At 40.0% G+C, this 23321-nt stretch overlaps 1 protein-coding gene across 6 annotated transcripts in view; it reads left to right on the top strand.

Moving 5' to 3' along the window:
* Window positions 1–382: 382 nt before the first annotated feature.
* The window catches only part of afdna (afadin, adherens junction formation factor a), an 84399-nt gene continuing 61460 nt past the window's right edge, over window positions 383–23321 (top strand). For 4 of the 6 annotated variants that reach the window (XM_076168020.1, XM_076168018.1, XM_076168021.1 and 1 more), the window contains exons 1-7: window positions 383–684; window positions 19224–19419; window positions 20166–20278; window positions 20449–20606; window positions 20801–20961; window positions 22497–22654; window positions 22736–22820. In XM_076168020.1, coding sequence (XP_076024135.1) covers window positions 583–684; window positions 19224–19419; window positions 20166–20278; window positions 20449–20606; window positions 20801–20961; window positions 22497–22654; window positions 22736–22820 — 973 coding nt within the window. In that variant the 5' untranslated portion in view covers window positions 383–582. The remainder of the gene's footprint in view (window positions 685–19223; window positions 19420–20165; window positions 20279–20448; window positions 20607–20800; window positions 20962–22496; window positions 22655–22735; window positions 22821–23321) is intronic. The other 2 variants (XM_076168022.1, XM_076168019.1) reach the window with 1 other exon arrangement.

Below are 23321 nucleotides of genomic sequence, written 5' to 3'. Positions count from 1 at the left end.
TGAAAGCACTGTTGAGTTACAAAAGGCTGAAGTTATTGAAATTAAGAATTACTGAGCGTAAAAGGGAATATTTCCCTCTATAACATCACCACTTGCTGGTCGTTTTAGTCATTAAACTATTTTTTGTGTTGGCATCCTATAATGTTCTATTCTACTATCTCAGGTTCAAACTGCACTATCTGTGCTTAATTTAATTTAATTTAATTTAAAAAAAAAAGTAGGGAGAGCGTTTCTAGGGTTAATTGGTGAAGGCAGTTCAGTAAACTGATTTTATTGGACCTGAAATAGTTAACAGAGGCGCATGTGCACGTGTAATTGTTGATTTCGTGAACGCGCATCCCAACAGTATTGTGTGCGCGGCGGAAGCACGGCGCGGCGGGAACGCGGAACCAGAAACGGTTGGACGGCAGGCCGGTCGGTGAGAGACAGACAGACAGACAGACCGCACGACCGCACAAAGCCCGGGCGAAAACAACAGACGCCAAGCCTGGTTTCTGTCGTGAAGGTTCCTTTTCCTGTGGACTAAGGGAAGTTTTTTAGAAAAGCGTAAACGAACGGAGAGGTTCACAAACACTGTCCACCATGTCCGGGAGCAGGGAGGAGGAGAGGAGGAAACTGGCCGACATCATCAACCATTGGAACGCCAACCGGCTCGACCTGTTCGAGATCAGCCGACCTACAGAGGTAGGAGAGCAGCCTGAAGAGGCAGGAGAGGCCGCGGAGCCGTAGGCCCTGTCCTGACCGAACAGGACGGTGAAACGCTAACCCTGGCCGACTGAAATGAAATCCAGGCTGTTGTGTGTAGCGTGGTTTACATTGTACTCGGTGGTTATGCCCTAGTACGTGTATGAAGAAAATGAATGCCGAACTCCATTGATAAATGAATGTGACGTAAAGTGGACACAATCGAAAAGATATCGCAAGGTCTTCAAATGAATATCTAGAAAGTCAAAGTGATTGGGTGTCTGTAGTGAAATACAACGTTTACGACTCAAATAAAAATAGAAAACCTATGTAGTAACAGTGACGAAAGTGCTTGTCTCTGCCCACCTTGACGTTTTTAGAGTAGTGTCAATTGTAAAAGTTCACATTTGACAAGAAAGTGCTTGTTGTATAAGACGTAGATGTAAAAAAAAAGAAAAGAAAAAGACTGATTAGATATGCGTAGATGTTGTATTTGGTATGTTTGACACTATGACAAGCGAACACTGAGCTGTGAAATTTTGAATGGACTGTTGAATTTTGTCAGGAAAGGGCACGTACCGGGCTAGCTAGCTAGCGAGCTAGCTCAGTACCTGTAGAGTAAACACGAACTGTGTCAGCGTTTAACAGTAACAAAGCCAGCCCATGTCGCGGCAAGGCTATGGGCTATCGTGTAGTAATGATAAGCGATAGTAACGGTCTGTCTAATTCACTATGTAGTGTGTCTTCCTGTGGGCTTGCCTGTAATGGCAGACCAATTGAATAACACCGTGAGGTTTGATACGCTGGGCTAAAATATGAAATCACCAAAAGTATTAGCATGTAGCTTGGTAGTAATGCCTACCAGGTCATCACCACTCGGTGCTTATCCGAGCTAGCTAAAAGAAATAATCTTGTATAGACCAGCAGTAATTCAACCCTTTGACATGCAGGGGTGTGCTGTTTTTATTATATTATTATTTAACCAGGCATCTAGTCTCACTTTGTGTTTTGTTTTTTTTACTAATCACTTCACTTGACATAACGCACCCTGAAGGTTTCAGTTAGCTAGTAGATAATATACTGAACTCTACAAACTTAACCTCTGCTTGGATAGGGGTTAGCTGTAGTCTAGCCTGTCTAGTAGCCACATGGTCCCCTCTCAGATTTGGAGGCTCCTTATAGGTTTAGGCTGGTTGAATGTGATCAAATGTAAGCATGTGCATGGCTGTCCTCAGCACTCCACACCCTCCCCATGTCAGATGGTAGAGCTTCCAAGCCACACAAGAGCCTGTTACACACTGTCTAGACTGCTCCTGAGTGTACCCATGCAGAAACTGTGTTGAGTTTAAATCAAACAATGTGATTGACATTGAATTAGAATTTTATGACTCTCGTACAATCAGCATGTATAGTAATTGAGAATGTTCATTAATTAGTGACTTGTTGTTGTCAGTGACTTGTTGTCACTAACTGTCAATTAGTGAAACTGTTGTCAGTTTCTGGAATTTAGACCAATCTGCCACCGAGAGCATTTAGATCATTGGTGTGATTAGATTAGCCATGGGTGGCTGGTCTGGAGCAAAGGATGTCAAACTTTTTGAGTAACTAACGCTACTTCTGCCTTGACAAATTTTTCTATAATTATAGTAATACTAATAATAATACTAATACTTAATATCATCATCATTATGTGTTGCTGTATTGTGGTATTTCCCACCTGCAGTTCCTGTTGCTCACCTGGCCGTGTGCAGTCTCTTTTTGAATTGCATCTCCCAAGGTTTCTTCCTCTTCCTTATACATGAAGTTTTTTTTGGGAGTTTTTCCCCTTGTCTTTGCCTTGCTAAGTCAGGATCTCCCTGTTGTTATGGGCCTGTTTGAGACATTGTATTTGATATTGGGCTATACAATTACGTTTTATTTGAATTTGTTTTATGTTGGCCAACCATTGTGGGAATGTGAAGTCAAAATTTATATTCAGTCTGTTGACGTTTACACTAGCCAAATAGAAGTGGGTATGAAGTTGTAAACAAATGATTACATAAGAGATGCTTTGTAATCTCACTGTTAGGTTTTGGTCAAGGTCATGGTGCAGCGAATGTGTTAAGAGAAGTTTAAATGCACACAGGACAACTGGACCATTCTCTCAGTGCAGATGGGATGGTATGAATTAAATGATAAATATTGGATGGTGTCTATCACCTGGATAGGGTTGGGCATTAACCAAAACATTACATGTAGAAAATTTCAACGACTTTATCTTGCTCATGTTGATTTATACTTTCTCCAGTGCGTGTTTTCATGAACAACCCCCTTAAAAAACTTCTACATCACTTTCAGTCACAAAGCTGACGGCATGGACATGAGCGCATCCATGGAGCCAACATGTTTACCTGAGCAGGATTAGCTTAAACCAAAAAAGAATGTTGTGTCCATTGTTTGGACACATTTTGGTTTCAGTGAAGACGACAAAAAGTAAAATGTAAACACTGCGGAAAATTAGTTTCAGCAAACAAACACACCACCGATTTGTTGAATTACTTAGAACACAACCCCATAATCAAACTGCATGGCTTAAAAAAAGAGGGACCCACAAGCGCTAAAGTTCCACATAGTTTAGATTAGATTCAACTTTATTGTCAATGAGCAAGTACAGGTACAAGCCAATGAAATGCAGTTAGCATCCAACCAGAAGTGCAAAAGTGTACTATTATATATACAGAATATAACAGCAGTCGTTAACAGAAGCTTTTCACCTGCCATTTAACAGGAGATCATGCAAGTTCCTATTTTCTAGTTTTTGTGTGTTTTGATTTAACTATTTTAAAATCAAAGAGATGAGATAAGATAGAGTATAATAGTAGAAGATAAGTTGGTCTCTTAAGAGACCCAATTGTCAGAATGTGCATGTAGCCAGCACGTTAGTAATTGATTGCGTTATTTTAAGCCCCGTCCCCACATGCAGTATATGCTAGCATTATGCTGGGATGGTTCTAGCATGGGATAAATTTTGAATGGGCGCTAGACTAATATGCTGAGATATTCTCTCCCAGTTTGATCCCTCCTCAAGACAAAATGACAATCCTGGGATAATGCCAGCATGAGTCTGTTGTGAATGAGCTAAGGAACAGTGCTGGGTTTGCGCCGTAAGGGTTATGGCCCTCTGACCAAATATGCTTTCATGTGGAGCAAGCCAACAAATCGCATGGCATATTTGAATTGGTGATTGCAGCGTGATTAGATCACAAAAATACACTTATCTCACATTGAACATTGAATATGTTATAAGAACAGTGGCAGTGGACAACAGTTTCTCTCTTCTCACATTTTTCTTCTTTTTCTGTTGCCTTTATCCCCTGAATCAGAACAAAAATTTGAAATGTGCGCTGCGACCTGCCGGTCTGACTGGGGGGTTTATGATAAGTATAATTATTTATATGCTGACATCGAAGAGCCAAAATTGTCTCGCGGGCTGGACCAAAAGGCCCCCACCCCTGCTCTTAAACCTTGATCTAACACGGGACGGGAACCTTTTTGGCTGGGAGAGCCAAAAAAGCCAAATATTTCTAAATGTAGTTCCTTGAGAGCCATATATTTAATAAAATTGGACGCAACTTTATGCTTGCATTTTTTAAGTAAGACATACATTTTAGTAGTATAACACGTCTCTGAGTACTTATAAAAGCACTATATATAATACATATTATACATTAATTCATACGTGGTGAGGTTGAGCTTCATGCAGGCGTTGAAGCTTCCATCCGTTATATGTGAGCGTAGGTTGGTCTTAATGTTTCTCAGATGCGAGAAAGACTGCTCACATGCATATGTAGAGCGAAACATGGTCAATACTGCAATACTCACATGCTGCTTTCTGTGGTATGTGACAGGAAGCTTGTTCCAAGCTTTAAGAATCAGCTGGTCCTCAGTTGAAGATTTTTCATTTCTGTCCACTTGTGTTCCCTCGCCAGCTCTGCTCGCTGTCGCACAAGTCTTTCCAACCATCCATTAAGTGAACTTACTCATCCACATAACTGAGATAAATGGCTAACGTCTATTGACTCATCTAAAGCGAGAGAAAAGTATTCGTATTCGTATTATTCGTTTGATTATCCTGTCTTTATTTGAGAAGAAATTAAAATTGAGTGGTGGTGTCGACAGATTAAAATAAATAATATTTTATAATTTGAATTTTATTTTCAAAACCAATTTCTGTTAAATGTTTTACTTTAAAATGATACAGTATAATTATTTATTACTTGTTAATAGATGTCAACTCAAAATTGTCGGGGAGCCATATGCCATCATCAAAAGAGCCATATGTGGCCTGCGAGCCATCGGTACCCGACCCCTGATTTAACAAAATGTCAAAAGTCACATGTAAGGGTGAGATGTAACTGCTCATTCATGCTCATGGACTGTGCTGCTCAGAAAAAGATGAGGAGGGAGATGCATGAAGTTACATCTTTGTTGTAATAGACTAGTCTTATACTTGGATTTGAAAATGTGGAAAATGTTGGATTGTTACTTGTAAAGCTAAATGAGATTCAAAGGTGGATAATTATGTAACTAAATAATACATCATGCCATGTATTACATTATGGTTCACAGGAACAATTGTTCCTCCACTATATACTTCATTGCTCATGTAAGTGCTTATATACTGTGACGTGCGTGTGGCAGACCAAAATGCTTGTCACAAAATGACTTCCAGGCTGTCTTCAGAGGTTTCACTAAACGTTTAGAGCGCAAAGATTTGGTCTGTGTGAAGAAACCTTATCCAGGTGAGGTGTTAACTTCCTGGTCAATTCTGACCAATCACAGAACCGTTTGCAAGGCGTTTGTTTCTGGTGTTACAGTGTGAATGCAAATTCAACGTTGTCATTCCCTGAATGGGAAGCAAACAAACAACAGGTCTGAATACAGCTGTGCTCTCTTACCATTTAGCATCTAGTATGAAAGTACTTACCCATGAAAGTTATTGACTATTAGGAAGCTTGAATGTAAGGTCTTAAGATTTGGAACACCCATTTTAGCAAGAGTCAAAGTGACATCAGCAGCTAGCTAGCCTTCTCTCCAGTACAGGAAGCAGGAAACCGACAGGAAGTCTGTGTTGTGGAGATAGTGGTTTTCCTGTGGTCTAGGTGTTGTTCTGAGAGTTTGATCAGATTTTAATTTTTACCACCCATTTCCACTTTCCAGCTTTTCAGAAGAACTGTTTCCACCTGCTGCCCCGCTGGTATTGTTTAAGTTTCTCTTCATTAAAACACTGAAGTCCTGGAAACAAGGGCAAATAAAGCACTGAAGTGATAATTTATTGCCAAAGTAGCCATAAACATGTCCATCACACTATACTGTCCTGAAAGTATTTGTTAATTTTATGCTGACCCATTATTATTGTGTTAACGGGACAATTGAAACATTATTTAGAGTTATTTTTTGCTTTGAAGTTTACTCAAAGGTTTAATAATGTATGTAAATGAACTTGAAAGCTACATTATGTAACCTTTTAAAAACACCTTCTTGAATTTGCTGAAATCATGATTACATCCTGATAGGAATCAAAAAAATCTACTGATCGGATTTTAGGGAAAAACCTGGCGTCCCCAAAACTACCACCATTATCCTCGGGGGGGGTTTCACCCATCGTGCCTTATGTTTTCAGGTAGTTTCATGAGTCAGCGTTTGTTTGCAGCGGTGTATTGAGGTATATGCTTTTTATTCTGTCAATTTCACATGTGAAATTCAGCATAGACAAAAGGAACTAGATGGGATATTGTAATGTTTTCTTTGGTTGATTAATGGGAGAATTATTCCAAAATGCTCAGTGCTCCAGCAGGAGGTGATCCATATTGTGAAAGAACCAGGAGTTTTTATTCACAGATTTGTATGGTATTGTTTAGTTCATATAAGCCATGGGACTTGTTCAGTCTCACAGAAACGCTGCTTTGGGACCATTTAACATTTCTTGATAGGCTGCCAGAATCAGACTTATGAAGTGTATGTGAAGCCTCCCTAACCAGTATGACTGCTGTCTCTCTCTCTGTCCTTATGTTATTTGGGCTCTCTCTCTGTCTTTTCTCCTTCCTCTTGTTCTAAATCAAGCAATGTATTGTGTGTGCTCAGTAGAACAAGCAGCCCTGAAATCTGTGTGTGTATATGTGTTTATCTCTGTGTCCCAGCTAGCCTGTCAGACCCTGTTAATCCCCTCAGAGGCCCCCTCCATTTTTCTTTTTTCGCCTCTATTTGTTTATTCCTCCCTCTCAGCCACCTCATATGTGCCCTCACCTGTCGATCTTCTCGCTTGCTGCCTCCTTGGCCAATCACATAAGAGGTTACCCCCCACTCCACTGGGGCTGGGCGACATGGGCAAAAAGTATTCATCCATTGGCACTATGGATATAGATAAGATAGATAGCTAGATATACATAACTTCATGCATTATTTGTTTAATTGATTTGATTAATTTCATCTGTGTCAGCTCCGTCTGTACTAAAATTGCATTTTAGCCCTTAAATAGAGCTTTTTTGAAAACGTTGTCTAAAGTTTATTCAACTGAAGATGCCTGCTCATCTGGTCAGTGCGGCCAGAGGAGACAGAGTTTTTCTAAATTGTCGATTACAATGAGCTTAGTGTCATGGCGGCCACACAAAGAGTGGCGATTTTTAGACCAGGTCTGGACGGCCAGTGTCTGTCTGTACTCGACTGCGCATGTGCACGAGCAGCAGCCAAATAATGTGTTTTCAAACATTCTGTGAAGTACCAATAACTACAAGTGTTTTGCATTGCTCGCAACCAGCTCCCATGGGTTTGCTGCAGATCAATGTATAGAAATAGGGAAACTACAGGGAAATATGCCTAATTACTGGGAACCACAGTTTACTATGATCAGTGGTAGCTGCCAAATGTTAGATTTGGGTACAGAGTAAGAGTCCAAAAAAATACGTACACGCAGCACTTGATCTCAGACTTCTTGGGCTACTTTGTTAATTGCTCTTTACAGTAAAATAGCAGAAAAAAGACCAACCAGTAATCTGTAAATACATTATAAATCGATTCACGGTTCCATATTCTAGGTCCGTTACCTCAATTTATGAAATGATGGTCTTACAGGGATGTACAGGAATTTCACATGGATCAATCTGCGGGACAGAGGAGGTTCACAGCTCATGTCCGGTGTTAAGAAACACTTATCAGACACGCAAACTCAAAACATTCCCCTCTGATTATATGCAAGAAATGCATGCTTGTTCATCTGTCCTAAGGTATAAGAAGAAATGAAGAGATGCACATTGAAAAGGGAATCACAATATTTACCATAAGACAAATGTTGACTCTAAATGCTCACAAAGTAATGCTCTAGAATCTGAATTTGGGTCATTCCCTCCAGACAGGCAAGTTTTAAGAGAATAATGCATTTGACCTCTTTGAACGCTTTGTATATTTCTATTTTGTACTGAACTACAGTAGTAATGTCAAAATGAAATACTTTGGTGAAGAAATATCAACATTGAATAATGTCAGTGTCCAAATAATTTTGATCAATTTCCCATTTTGGGATGAAGAAAGTATCTATCGTATCTATTGTATCTACTTTATCTATCTTATCTATCTAATGTCAAAAGAAGATATAGAATCTTACACAGGCACACACGCACACTCAGTAATGAGAAGACAGGGGCCTCAAACATTCTGGCTGTGTGTTGAAATGATGAGAAAGTTGAAAAATGTTGTGGTTTAGCTTTCAGTCTGTGAATATGGTTAATGATTCTGTCATTGAACAAATTGCATGTAAATGCAGCCTTCCATAGGAACTCCTCCACACTCATATCAGCTATATCCATCTGCAGGGTTTGAACAGGAATACAATGAAACTGTGTGGATGACCTTGTGAGTGCAGGGACTTCCCTACACTCTGCTCCACCTACTCTTATTTGTTGGTTTTAGCTGTTCACTCGGTTTCATAAGAATGGCCTCAACTCACAACACACACACACACAGCAGTGCAGTAGCACAGTGGTGATGAGTGACCGGGGCTGACATCACTGAGACCAGGAGTGAGTGAGTGAGGCAGGGAGTGAGTCACTGAGGGGAATGAGTGAGTGAGGGAGGGGGGATTCAGTATTTGGCTGTAGATGTTGCTTAGCGAGGGGGGACAAAACCATAGCATTGGATTCCCACGTACTTCTTTGTGTGAATATTTACACAATATTCGTGAGTGCATCACAAGACTCCGCTGATGTATTTGAATCGTTGATGGGATGCCTAGTGTAAAATGTGAGTTGATTTTAGAAGTTGTTGCACTAACACCTAAAGTGAAAGCATCCCAGAGCACTTTGTCAAGGCGGCAGGCAAGACGGCATAAGTCATAGACACAACCCATAAGTCCTGTTTACTTTGTGTCCCCGCCCACCAAGCATGATACATTTGGATGAGCAACAGGAGGAACGTGTTTCTGTTTGAAGCAGTCACTCGAAATTGAATTTGACTGGCCAATGTTTTTAGTAATTTCTGTACCGCTGCTTATGTAATGTTACACCATGCATTGTTATTCGTCCATTTTATATTTTCTGTTGACTTTTACATGTCATGTATTAATAACAAATTTTAGATGATTTTATGTTGGGCTGATAAACTTGAGGATGCTTCTTGAATGACTTAAATATTACATTCCCTATTTTTGTTGTTAGACTGCAGATTGCACTCGATCACTTTTACTTAAATTGAATGAGCAATATGTTGGATTGTAAAACAGAGATTATTAGTCAAAACTGACTATTATTTGTTATGGAATATTCCAGTGCATACTTTGATTTGTTACATTTGTTTTCAAGAGAAGATGATTGAAGTAAATATTGGAATATTAATGAGACCTTAATTGTTATATTAATTATGTAATACAAATCTGTAGATTAATTGACTAATCGAAAAAGTAATTGTTAGGTGCAGCCCTAGTTTGGATGCGGCGCTCTGATTCAGTTGAATCACAAAAACCATTTGGCTCGCTTTGAAGATTAGATATGAAGAAAGAACAATGGTGCTGGAAAAAAGAACATTGCCACTCCTCTTCTTCTGATTTTTTTTTTTTGGTGGTTTGCATCCATGCTGTTGCATTACCGCCATCCACTGGACTGTCCCTTGCCCTGTCCATGCCAGCATGGCAGCGGCATGTTTGAATAAGCACAGTCTGAAAATCACCACTGTACCTGAAAGTTGATTCTGGACTACATGCCATACTTGACTATTTTGAAGACGGTCAGCTTCTTTTGAATTGCATAACTAAGACTCTGAGAATTTCCAATTAAGTAAGTGTCAGTGTGCAATACTTGTGCATTTCTTGCACGGCACAATTTCTTTGTCCAGCCAGTTCCTGTTGCAACTCTAGCTCTAAGACCCAGGTATGCAGTGAACACCTGAGGCAGTAGCTCAGTCGGTAGGGCTTCCGCTTGGGAACCGGAGGGTCGCCGGTCCGAGTTCCTGCCGAGGTGCCCCTGAGCAAGGCACCGAACCCCCAACTGCTCTCCCCTCTGTAATGGGGGGTAGGGGTTTAGCGTCTGCTAAATGACCGTAATGTAATGTAATGTCTGACATCCAGGCCAGCAAAGAGGAGGAAGTGATCAAAAAATAAAAAAAAGTACGCACAATGGATGTAGAAGAATGAATTGGAGTTCTAGTGTTAATTTTCAATTTTCAATTCAGGTGTTGGAGCTGAAAGTATTGTGTGTGTTTAAAGTAGGTGTACTTGGTAGATTTGTTGGTTTCTTTATTCCACTGCAGACAGTTGCAGCAGTAGAGGACCCTTTCCTTCCTTACTGGGCACAACAGACCAGCCTTGGCAACATGACACCTAGCTGGAGCAGTTTCCATAGTGGCATTCAGGAGCGTGGTGGTTTCGTGTTCCATTGGTGGTTAGCATTCGTAGTCATTCAGCTGTTTTTCTACCATGGCCACACTGTGGAAGTGGACACCAGCGCCCATGTGTCTGAACATTTGTCTGTGATTTCATGTTGTTCTGTCAGGTTTTAATAAAACGCTAATCCAGTTACTAATCCACCAACAAAGGCTGCTTTCAGTTTGGCCAATGTCACCACTGAAAAACAGCCCCAATTATTAATATTGATGTTTCACTTTGTTTGAATTGTTGTCAGATAGGGTAATCCAGGCCCCAAGGAGTAGCTTAGTAAACCAATACAGCTCACTTGCTGTACTGTATTCGATATGAAAGAGTTTGAGAATGATAATTATGATGGCAATGTCTGAAAGCATACCAATATGATAAATATCTAATCATTCTATTCTGATGTGTTCTCAGAATAGAACCTTTTTGTGAATATGTGGTTGTATGTCGCCATCAGAGAAATGTACCTATGTATGTACCTAACATTGCTAAATCAGCAAGACATTAACAAACAAATGCACACATGCTCCTGATGCTCCATTTTCGATTGGTGATATTGTCTCTGCGAAGAAGGAAACATCTTCCAAAGAAGGGGTTACCTTTCTGTTCAATGCTGACCAAAACCCAAAACAGTCTACACGCACTTGGCATTAGTTTACACATTTTGGGCCGTTGGTCAGTGTAACTGTTTGAACACAAATCCAATCGAGCCTTGTTTGTAAATATTATTGCCCAAATCAGAACAATATGAAGGAACCACTGGTCTGAATACAGCCCCAGAAAGTGTTTTCCTGATTTATTTATTTATTTCATGTATTGCTATCTAATCAAAACTTGCTATTGGCTTCTCACACTACTGCGCAATGATGCCCCATAATGTAGAGTGCTAGAGGCATTACTTCATTATATCACAACACTCTAACCCAAAACAACGTTGGTATCCTAGTACAGATGTAAATGGCTTGTAAGTGATGAAAATGTGTATAATCTATTTGAAACAGAGGAGCAGGAACTCTCTTTTTTTTTTTTCCTACACCAGGTAAAACAACATAGAAATGGCTTATCACAGCTGTACAACTGCTCTGCACCAACACTAAAAGCGAAAGCATCCTAGAGTGCACGCCAAACGTGTTTCTGTAGTACTAACTTGAAATTGAATTTGTAACTGTTCATTTTTAAGTAATTTCTGTACCGCTGCTAACGTAACGTTCCACCACGCTTTGTTTTTTGGCAGTTTTATATTTTCTGTTGACAGTGATGTACAAGTGATCTGAATGCCGAAGAACTATGTTCCCACTCAGGACACACATAGACCCATGGCCTAAGAGAGAGAGAGAGAGAGAGAAGGGGAGAGAGGAAGAGGGAGCGATTGTGTGTATGTGCTTGGGTGTTTTGAATGAGATTTGATTCAGATTGCAAGTTTTGGTTGTTCTTGTATTGAACTAATTTTTTCAGCAAGATGATTTGATGTTGGGCTTCTGAATTTGAGGTTGCACAGTGATTCTTTCTGAAATTGACTTATCATTACAATGCCTTTTTGTTGTTGATTGCAGATTGCGGGCACTTTTACTTGAATTGAATTAGCAAAATGTTGGATGTAAATTTTTTAAAATATTAATGAGATGAGTTTGATATTTATTTTGGGGGAATTGATTGTTATATTAATTGTGTAACATTTATATTTCGTTCCTTTGGTCTGCCTGTCTTTCATTTGTCTCTGCAGGGATGTGATCAAAGGGGTGATTTCCCCAATCTGAGAGAAAACAAACAAAGCCAGGCTTAACAAAGAACGCTTTCTTAGTGAGGAATCCCCCAGTTTACTGCAGGTGGGGCTGCATCAATATTGACCTGGGAACTAAATTCATTTCTTTGGGCCCATATTCCCTTCTCTCTGTGTCGTACCATCCACATTACTTTTGAAAAAGCATCAAAAAATGCTCTAGATAGTGGATGAATCTAAATGCATCACTGATCGTCGGCGCTTTTTGAAACTGCTGATGTCACACAACCAGGTGATTAACGCTCTGGCTGTCACATAACAGCAGTAGCAGATGTTGCCTGTTCACTTAACATTCTATTGATGCCATGTTTGCGTGAGTTAAGTTTAGCTTCATGTATAAAACCTGGAGGTCCCGCCCTTAGTCCAATGACGGTAACCGCTGGTGCAGAGAAGGCGTGGTTCTCCCAAATAGGCACCGGGAAATTATTAATATTGTGTTTAAATCTTCTCGTTTGTCTGACTCCATAAGATAAAAGTATTTATTGCTAGTGATAATTTGGTCTCTAATTGGTTGATTCTGAAAGTAGATTGCCAAATCTCTATTTAGAATAAGAAGTTTTAAGTTTCCCCATCGTTATATTAGTGCGGGAATTCGGGATTCATTTGGCATTGAATATACGTTCTTAATTACACTAAGGCTAGATTATTCGTTCTGACAGGGCGTACTTATATCACTTAAGAATTACAACTGGCCAGGTTACAAGCAATTCTACGACACATTGGAGCGGTTTGGGTAGTTTAAAATGATTGACTTAACATTCCTATTAACTCAGTGACATTTGTATTTTTATTATTAGAATTCCAGTTGTATGGAAGGTGCTGTAATTGGTACAGTGAATCGTATCAATACAAACAGAACCCCTGCATTTGTTCTTCAAGTAATTTTGTAAGACTTCAACCTATATTTGGGAAATGGAGGTCTGGTTAGTTGATCAACATCAACACCTGATCATCTTTATAGCCCACAACCAGTATACTGATGTGAAAAAGAAATTATGTTAACTTATAAAAGGAGCAAATGAGACAGAAAAGCCTTCAGAGTTGAGATGGAGATTACCATATGGCCAATGAGTTTATTATTTCATGGAGCAATTCAGCACTCCCTATATTGTACACCTACACAAACACACACAGACATTTTTTTTTGCAACACTTGGTTGTTAACTCTTAGACACAGAGTATATGACATTTGACTTCTCCTTGGAGACCTTTCAACCAGAGGTATAATGGGCAGATTTTGAAGGCCTGGTTATCCCATGCAGCATTCTTACTCTCCGTTTTCGGGCACCCTCCTCATCAATGAAGACTTTCGCACTGCTGGATCTCATTCTCCTGTAGAAGGCTGTGTAGAGCTCAAGTTAAATGCTAACTAGGTAACCTTTGTCAATGGTTACTGCTAAAGCCAGCCTGGCGGGGTGAAGAGAAGCTCATTATTTCTGTCATTGCTGACAGTTGCCGTTGTTCCAGGCAGTTATAGGAATGGTGATCGTGGCATCTCCACACAAACGCACACACCCTCTTGAAATGTTTCTTGCCAACCCTCCTGTAACATCTCTCCCCTGATATTTCACCCCCTTCACCTCACCCAGTGCCCTAATCCTCGGCCTCTACTAACCCTCCTTCCTCCCCCCTGCCCCACTCTTTGAAAGTACAACAATTGGGACATTTCTACAATTTGTTGTTGACCCTCCTGTAACACTGTCCCCTTGATATTTCTCCCCATTCACCCCTCATCACCCCTAACCCTAGCCTCCCATCTGTCTTCATGGTCATTTGTAAGATATGGTCATTTTTAAGTTACCTAAATGCTCCCAGACTACCAAAATAATAATCCCCTCTTTCAGTGTGGATATAAGACTTTGATGTCAAACCCCGCAGACATTTTCAGTCAGGCTGTAGCTAGTTGGCATACACACAAACGTTTAAAGTGCCATGTGGATTTTCTGGGGCAATATTGGAAATTCTTTGTTAATTGTACTGAGAAGTGACTACCCACATAAATCTTAAGGGTTCTTACCTTTGCTAAACCAGATTCTAGGCTTAGCAATGGTAATCTTACAGATTCTAGACATGATTTTTAATAAGTGCGATTAATAGTGAAATAGTTCATCTTCATCCCTAGTTTTGATGGTCTGCAAAAAGGGCCTTTTACAGACTTAGTAATTTGATTAGGATCATTAGGGCATTACTTTTAAATGGACTGTCATATTAGCAAGGCAGAGTGATAAATGAGAGAAACATAGTGTTCTTTGAAGATCTTGTTAGTGTGCTTTACGGCGAAGGACGACTGTGTGTAACCGACCTTAGGCTCAACCAGGGGCAAAATACCTGAAACTGAATTATCAGCAGATGTAAATATGGGTAGAATATTGATAAACCAATAATATACAGTGCTCACAGTGTCTGCCTGCAGCTTTCACACACATGCACAAGCATTCCCTCTCCCTTCTCATGTTTTATCTAACTGATAACAGCTATACTTTTGGCCTACTTTGGGTGTGCTGGTTGGGATTGGGGGATGGTGTGAGTATGAGGATTCCTCTTGAGTCAGTGACGTCTCTGTCTGACACAGTCAACTAGGAGGGTTGTATTGGACATACACACAACTGCATCTACTTCCATATTAGAATAGACCATATCCCAGGTTTCCTACTCGTATTTACCAGTTAAGAGTAAATTTAGAGTAAATAAAAGTTAAAGCAAACAGTATGAGACAGAGGGAGGGTAACAAGATTTCCACTAGAGTTAAAGACAACGACATGAGTTGTTTTGGGTCCCAAAGATACCATTAAATGGGCAGGGTTGTAAATGTATTCCCAATATGGGAGACATTATTTTAAAATAACCAGACTATTAATTATTACTATTAAGATGAAAATTTAAATTGTATTTATTGAAGCAAACATTTTACTAGACATTGCGCATACAATTATAGGAGGCCTAGACCCTGAGGTAAAATAGGCAATATGAGGTACAGGTAGTAGAGCAGTAGAGCTCATGATGGCAACAGTTATGTTGATGCAATGATCTCATAGGGTAAACAGTTTTTACAGGATGATGTCAAACAGCAATGTAGGCTACTACAAATTCCAAACACAGGCTGTGGTAAAGAGACGGAGAGAAGAGAGAAACAAAAAAGCAAAAACAAAGAGAGGACATCCCACCCAGAGACCCAACCCAACCCCGCAGTCATAAAACCCTGCATCCATTCAACCCCGTCCTGGCCCGCCGGGATGTAAAATAAAATGAAAAAGTAAAACTGTTGAGTGTTCAGGTTTTCAGTCACTGGTCTGGCATAGCCTGTAGATCTGTGAAGCAAGACAGAAATGGTTGCCATCTCTGATAGAACCTATCAGTCTGTCATAGTGTACTCGATTTTCTTGAGTCTAAGAAAATACATTGTATCCTTCAGCCATTGCAAAATGGAGGGAGGGGTAAGGCATTTCCAATGCAGGAGCAGGCGGCGTCAAGCAAGCACAGAGGTGAACATGACCACTTCCTTCTGTGAGGTGTTAAATTGGCGTGAGTCATGGGGTGCCGAAGATGGCAATATAAGGGGAGGGTTGAAATGCATTCCCAATATGGTACAGAATTAATTGATAATTATGTTACCTTAAACAGAAGAAAAACATGGCTCAGATGACAACTGTAGGAACACTTTCAGCAACAACTGGGTATTAAAATCAGGTATCTATTAGAGAATTCAATATTGTCGAAATTAGCTGCATAGACATTTATTAGAAACACTTTGGTCTGCCTCAGTGTGCCTGAAACTATAAGGTAATCCATATTTCATCAGCAATAACATCATTAGGTAAAAATTGTATTTTAGTTTTGAGTTGAGTTTCCTGCAGAAATATTGTGTCAGAGTTAAGCTGTTTCAGATGACAGAAAACCTTGGATCTTTATTTTGACTGACAGTACTAGTGTTGACTGCACTTGCTTCAGTAGTGATTGGCAGAGAGTTTTGGATCGTGCTAGGGGTTTTGATGATGTGTGAGTTGATTCCATGTGTAGAAGACGGACAGCATTTGACCTGGTCGGCTAACATTATCATGGTTGCATGGAGTGAGAAGAAGTTGAGGTGAAATCTGTAGGCAGCGATGGTGGAATAGCTGAATAGGTTCACACAAGAACTTTGAAAAGATGCCCAATTCACCCATTCAGAGAGCACTCTGACTGACTGAACATCAACATACTGAGTCAGCCTAACTGTTGTTGATATGGGTTTGTTCAAGCTGAGCAAACAAATGACAGGAGACCAAAGTCACTTGATAACAGCCAATGTCTGATGCATGGCTTACTCGTCGGTGCCTGTACAGCCTGTTTGGACGAACTGGACCATGGCATGTAGATATAGAAGTGCAGGACTGAATCATGAGTATGGAGGTTGAAACACAGTTTAGTTGTACTTGGCAATGTGTGAATTATCCACATGTGTATCTAAACTGCACTATGTGTGAACATAACTGGCCTAGTGTCTCCACACTAACGGTTACCAATGGTTACGCAAGCTTGACAACGGCAACCCTCGATGACCCACATTCCAGCAGTAAATCACCAAACACACACACACACACATCCACACATTCCCTGCTCCACCCAAGCCTATCGAAACTATGCTCTGTGTTTCCACTCTGCTTTACTGTAACTATCAGCATTGGGAGGGACAACATTTTGTCCCTTATTCTTTCATTCTGTTTCTCTCCACATTTATCAGTCAGTTTCTTTGGAACATAAGTCATGACCATTTTCTGTTCAGTTTTCTACTCAACAGAGTGACTCAAACTGACAACTATGGAAACACCTTTATTGTCACTTAACAGGAAGCAACCTATGCCAAGTCATTTTGAATGTGTCACCACCTCCGTTAACGTTCCGTACCTCAGAAATCAATCCACAGGGTATAAGGAATACACAACTCCAGCACAGCCAAGTACCGGTTCCCTATACTGTATATCACAGGCTTGCCACATTGTACAGCGTGGACAGTGGAATACAGTGTGTGTGACATAGGCGGTGGAATCATTCTCACACACAATGCAGAGAGGGGGGGAGTCATTAAAAAACTAAATGAAGTGAGAATGCAAAACCACAAAGCAAGTGTGTTGCTTTGAGATTACACACACCAACCCTTTCGTGTCTGTTAGCACGCCTTCTGCCGTGCACATTGGAAGTTGGAGGGAAAGTATCAAGAGAGGCATTGTGTCTCTTTACTTTACAAACATGGGGGACGATTTATTGACTCTAAAGAAGGTAAGAAGGAGGGCCATCTTGCCTGTGTATTGAGCAGCTCACAAGTACAACCATTGTGCCATCTAGTGGACATTCTGTTGTCTTACTGCGATGGTCACTGTTCTGAGCTGGCACCAGTGGAAAAACAAAGTGGCATGTCTAATGTACTACTGTTGACCATATTATTATTATTAAATGTCTGTGTTTTTTTAGTTTGCCTCAAGGTTCAGAATGTGCCAAGTCATATCATGTGTAAGAGGAAAAACCTTTACTGGTCATTTAATGTATGTAGAGTGTACCAACTTATGCATTTACTAAAATCATCTGTGACAAAGTTATTTCAACATACTTGTGAGTCTATATTAGGCCTTGCCACGGGGGAGGTGTTGGAAGTACAAAACATTATGTCTGCCTTCAGCCATACAGCATATACCATCCAAAGAGCCTCAGTCACTGGCATACACCTTAGAAAACATGTTTGCTCTGAGAAAAAGAAGGGAAGAAGCTCAAATTAAGCAATTGATATTATAAATCTGAAGGGGAAATTGGTGTCACACACACACTTGCACAGTAGTTGGTAGTGTGGGGCATATTACGTACTGCCTTCTGTTGATGTGCCATGCCAATGAAGTCAGCTGGTGCTAAGAAGCTGATGCTGTGTTGGCAGGTCAGCGCAGTGAATGATGAAACAGCGTTGTCTTCCCGTCGTCACACACCACTGTGTGTGGTGTGTGACCACTTCACTTGCTGGTTGTCAGCCAGTGCTTCGTCATTCCTCCCATGACACAGAGGGCTCCAGTCTCCTTCCCATACAGTCCTGCATTGATAATGACTGAATCAGATTGTATACTATATAAATGCAGCTGCAACTAATTATTACAATAGGGAATAGATTACATTAAATTACATTTAGGTGTGTCAAGTGTTTACAGAGCTCAAAGTTACATTTTCAAGTTGCCTGGTTAATTCACAATGTACCGTTATTTGAAGCAGCTACATGTAGAATCCTTGACACTTGAGAAAGTTGAACTTGCAGTTGTTGGATGCTTCTATTTGATGTGTGTTGAATGTGTAGCTTTTTAATAGTTGTTTTTTGACAATAAGATATTGTTTTGCCACCAATGTAAAATTATTTCTGTTTGAATTAGCCTTATCTCCCTCATTTGGCTTTTAGCATTTAAAACAATACATATAAACTAGATGCCACATGAACCACTTCACCTTGCCATAAAAAGGCAGAAGTGACTTTGGTTGTTTATAATAGAAAGTACATTCAGTATAACCCTAACCCTACGAACAGTAACTTATGAACTCGGTATTAAAATAATGAGGCATGATGACAAAGCTAATGCTAATATACTGAATCTGAATGCCTATGTTCACTGTGTGCAGGTAAAATGGGCTTGACGACTGTTCCAGTCTTTTATTTGATGTATTTGAGAATATCCAATGCGGCATACAGTATTATTTTTGCTATACACTCTATCTATAGTTAAAACCGTATAGATTATTACTTACAGTAAATGGGGGTCACAATTTGTTTACTCGCATTAGATTTCCATACTAAACCATGTAGCACTGGTTTGCAGTGTGTGATGAACTCTCTGTCTCACTCTGTTCCTCTAACAGGACTTGGAGTTTCATGGCGTGATGCGGTTCTACTTCCAGGACCGGGTTGCTGGTAACTTTGCTACCAAATGCATAAGAGTCTCCAGCACAGCGACAACTCAGGACGTCATCGAGACATTAGCTGAGAAGTTCAGACCTGACATGAGGATGCTCTCCTCGCCAAAATACTCCCTGTATGAGGTCCATGTTAGTGGCGGTGAGTCTCACAAAGTGACAGTGATGGAGACACCTAAACAGGCTGTAACTGACAACTAGTTGTAAGTGTTTCAAGTGTTGTGGCATACACAGATTTGAATGCCAAAGAAGTGCCTGTCAGATATGGAGCAGGGTTTCTATGGTCATGACAATCCTGGAAATGAAATAACGGGAATAGATTAATACCTCTAAATTTCTGGAAAAGTAATGGAATTTTTTTACAATGATTGTAATGACAAATTAAGCTAGAACTGGACGAGGGGAAATAATTAATATATTTTTACCATCAAATGAAATCAGATGGTGACAGCTGCTGCTGCTTCATGTTGTGATTCTTTATTCTGGCACAGTTATTGATATTGGTTACATTTTTTCGACAAAAGCTTGCTAGCAGCAACTTGCTGAAGGGTCACATTGAAAGCGAAATGTAGTTTTAAGAATGTCTCTCTCTGGTGTTTATGTGGCCATAATTTTGGTTTAATGCTTTGCATAGTTTTTTAAGTAACACATTTATTTTACAATGCCATAGTAGTTGTAACAGTTGCCTTATTTATTATATCATGAAATAGTTATGGGAAAGTTACGGAAACATCTCAGAATTTAATTGGCAAACAAGTGTAAACTTTTCACAATACACACACAATGAAAACAGTCAAAATTTGATGTAATGACTGACTATGTTGCTAATAAATAATAATCACTTTTAGTTTGCATTCAGATGAACTGTTGTGTTTGTGTGTGTGTTAGAAGAGCGTCAGCTGGACCTGGACGAGAAGCCTCTTGTTGTTCAACTGAACTGGAACAAAGACGATCGAGAAGGGCGTTTTGTCCTCAAAAACGAGAATGACATTCTGCCCAAGGTCTGTTGGTCTGGCTGTTGGCCAACATGCTTGTACATTTATATCACTGAATACTATATTTTGTATTTCATAATGTATTTCCTGCAAAGTTGCATGAAAAAAACAAGATAAATTGTGAAAAATGGGTGTTGAGTTCAGTGTGCACATTGGTGATTCTCCTTCTCTAATAGAGGAATCAGAGCAATGGGCCAGACAAGGAGAAAGATGGAGTGATCCAAAACTTCAGGAGAACTTTGTCCAAGAAGGAGAAGAAAAAAGAAAAGAAGAAGGACAAGGAGTTTGCCCGAATCCCTGATGGAGATGAACAGACGCTTAGCCGGGAGGATGGGTAACATACACACTACCATCTTCCATCGAACTGTCTTGCCATTACATCTTCTCAGTCCCTGGATAGAGCAAGCATGCCAAGCATAAAATACTCCAGAAGAGAAAATATTTAATCGTTGTGTTCTTCCATCTCTCCACTTCCTCACGCCTCTCCTTACTAATTTCTTTCACTTCTCTCCCTCTTCTGTTCTTCAGGGAGAACAGTCGTCTGGCAGCAGAGGTTTATAAGGACATGCCGGAGACAAGTTTCACAAGGACCATTTCTAACCCAGAAGTGGTGATGAAGAGGAGACGGCAGCAGAAATTGGAAAAACGGATGCAGGAGTTCAGGAGCAGTGATGGAAGGCCTGATTCTGGTACTTTGAATGTTTCTGTGTGCAGGCTGCATCCCTGAGCTTTTACAAGACCATTTTTGCACCTTTTGTTGCAAAAACCTATGAACCATTTATGGTTACTGTATGCCTGTCAAATATCACATGGTTGTGACTTGAAAAACATAGCAAAATTCAGGAAATTGTTGTGGCAAAATCAGTGATTTTGATTGAAAAATCTGGTAATCCTGGACGGACTGGTTATCAGACTGAAACTGATTTAATAAAGGTAAGGCAAGGCCCAACCTATTGGATTTTACACACACACATTTCACTGGTTTTCAGTTTGTGGTTGCACAGTGTGTGTGACACCAGCATTACATAATAACTCTACCAGACGGACAGATGGTTCTACTGACAGACAACTCAAAACAGCTTTAACTGCTGTCCACATCAACACACACACACAGGCTTGTGGTGAGAATGTGAAGTCCCCTGGACACAGTCTTCTTTTCTGTAATAATGCTACACATACTGTTTGCTTTGCTGATGAGTTCCCTGTGGGATATGCTGAGGTGTCATTTCAACTAAAGAGAAAGCAAAACAGAAACAAGTTGATTTCCATTAGCCAAGACTACCCTTCCTGTTTCTGTTTCATTTGGTGTATCTATCTATCTGTAGGACTCACAGTAATCAACAGCAATTAGGTTCAAAACTGAGCTGAGCTGGGCTGAGCTGGTTGTTGAAAAATTGGGATGGAGAAAAGCACTGCAGCACATCCTGACAATGGGATCCAGGCTCTTCTGTTAATTTGGTCATAAAGCTGCGCGACAGGGAATTGATCTGTCACAGAGATCCTGACAAGTGTATCAACGTTTTGAAATGTAAAAAGGACAATAGCTCTAAGCAGAACTACAACTGGTGCAGTTTCTTCTGAAATAACTTGAAACAAACTTCAACTGGATCAAGTGCCAGTCATTGTTTGCTCTTGTGTAGTCTATTGTTTCTTGTTCGTTTGGGTTCTTAACTTGAGATCATACAAATGTGATAATATGTGAACTTGTTGCATCAAGAGAACACTAAGCATGTTTCCAAACCTGCAGTCCATTTGCTTTAATCTAAATCAGGGACTAAATTGTTATTAAACTATCTATGATGCAAATGTCTGGAAATTGGAGTGAGAAAACCAATACATGGTTAACTGGAGCTGGACCAAGCTCACCTCCTCATATCTGTCTCGGTGTAGTTGTTTTGGTCTGCTCCTGAGAGTTGTACTCACCCCTGCTTAATGAACTGTATCAAGGAGGGAAATTACCTTTAGTGCAATTGAACTGGACCAAACCATGTAGGTGTGAAAACAAATGTTTGCTATCCAATGTTAATGATTATCTTAGTAAGGTGGCCATAATTTGTAGACCTTGATGTGCACATCCTTTACAAAATTAATCCAAAAACACTTGGAGAAAACACCACATATTTAAAATACTGTACATATGTCTGTGATATTCATCGTTGTACGGGTGCTATGTTGATTTTTGCTGTTTTTGCAAGTACTCCAAAATGTAGCTTTGTGTTTTCAGGTGGTACACTCCGAATATATGCTGACAGCCTGAAGCCTAACATCCCTTATAAGACCATTCTGCTGTCCACCACAGACACGGCAGACTTTGCTGTGGTGGAGGCGCTGGAGAAATATGGGCTGGAAAAGGAGAACCCTAGAGAATACTGTATTGCCCGGGTAAGGACTCCTATAACTCCTATCTATTCCTGTATCCCCTGTTAACTAAGTGATTTGTTGTTCATTTGCTTTCTTGTGCAGCAAGATGACAAGTCAGGCAAGGAGTTGATTCTGGATGATACAGAGTGTCCGCTGCAGATCTTTAGGGAATGGCCTGCTGACAGAGGTAATAACCACTCAGAAACAAGTACATGCTTATTTTAAAACAAAAAAACAGCTATTAATCTAGATCAGTGGTCTCCAACCTTTTTGTCTCTGAGAGCTACTTTGACAAAATAAAAGTGTCTGAGTGCTACTCATGTTTTACATTATTAGTAACATTTATCGACATGGCTGATTCTCCACCCAAACCAGCTGAATAAGCGTCATTTGTGTAACAATTTACAAAATCTTGATATCCAACACGCAACACTCACATTTTGTATCAAAATGCACTTAAATTCAGCAACATGAGTTTTTTTCATGTTTTTTTCTGTATACATTTCCATTGTGTCAAGCACTGTAATTAATTAATCTCATAGAAAACAAAACAATTATTACTTATTTTACTACTTAACTAATACTATACCATTCATATTTCACTGATTCTTGAGAGTGAGGACAAAACACTTTCTGAAAAACATTTTTTGAAAATGTACACTATATTGATTAGAGTTATATATTCATG

Source organism: Genypterus blacodes, unplaced genomic scaffold (genome assembly GCF_046128005.1).
Source record: "Genypterus blacodes isolate CSIRO-AG114 ecotype Tasmania unplaced genomic scaffold, CSIRO-AGI_Gbla_v1 ptg000185l_1, whole genome shotgun sequence".
NCBI lineage: Eukaryota > Metazoa > Chordata > Actinopteri > Ophidiiformes > Ophidiidae > Genypterus > Genypterus blacodes.
Note: the sequence above shows the minus strand (reverse complement) of the source record. Positions and strands in the feature narration are given on the sequence as shown.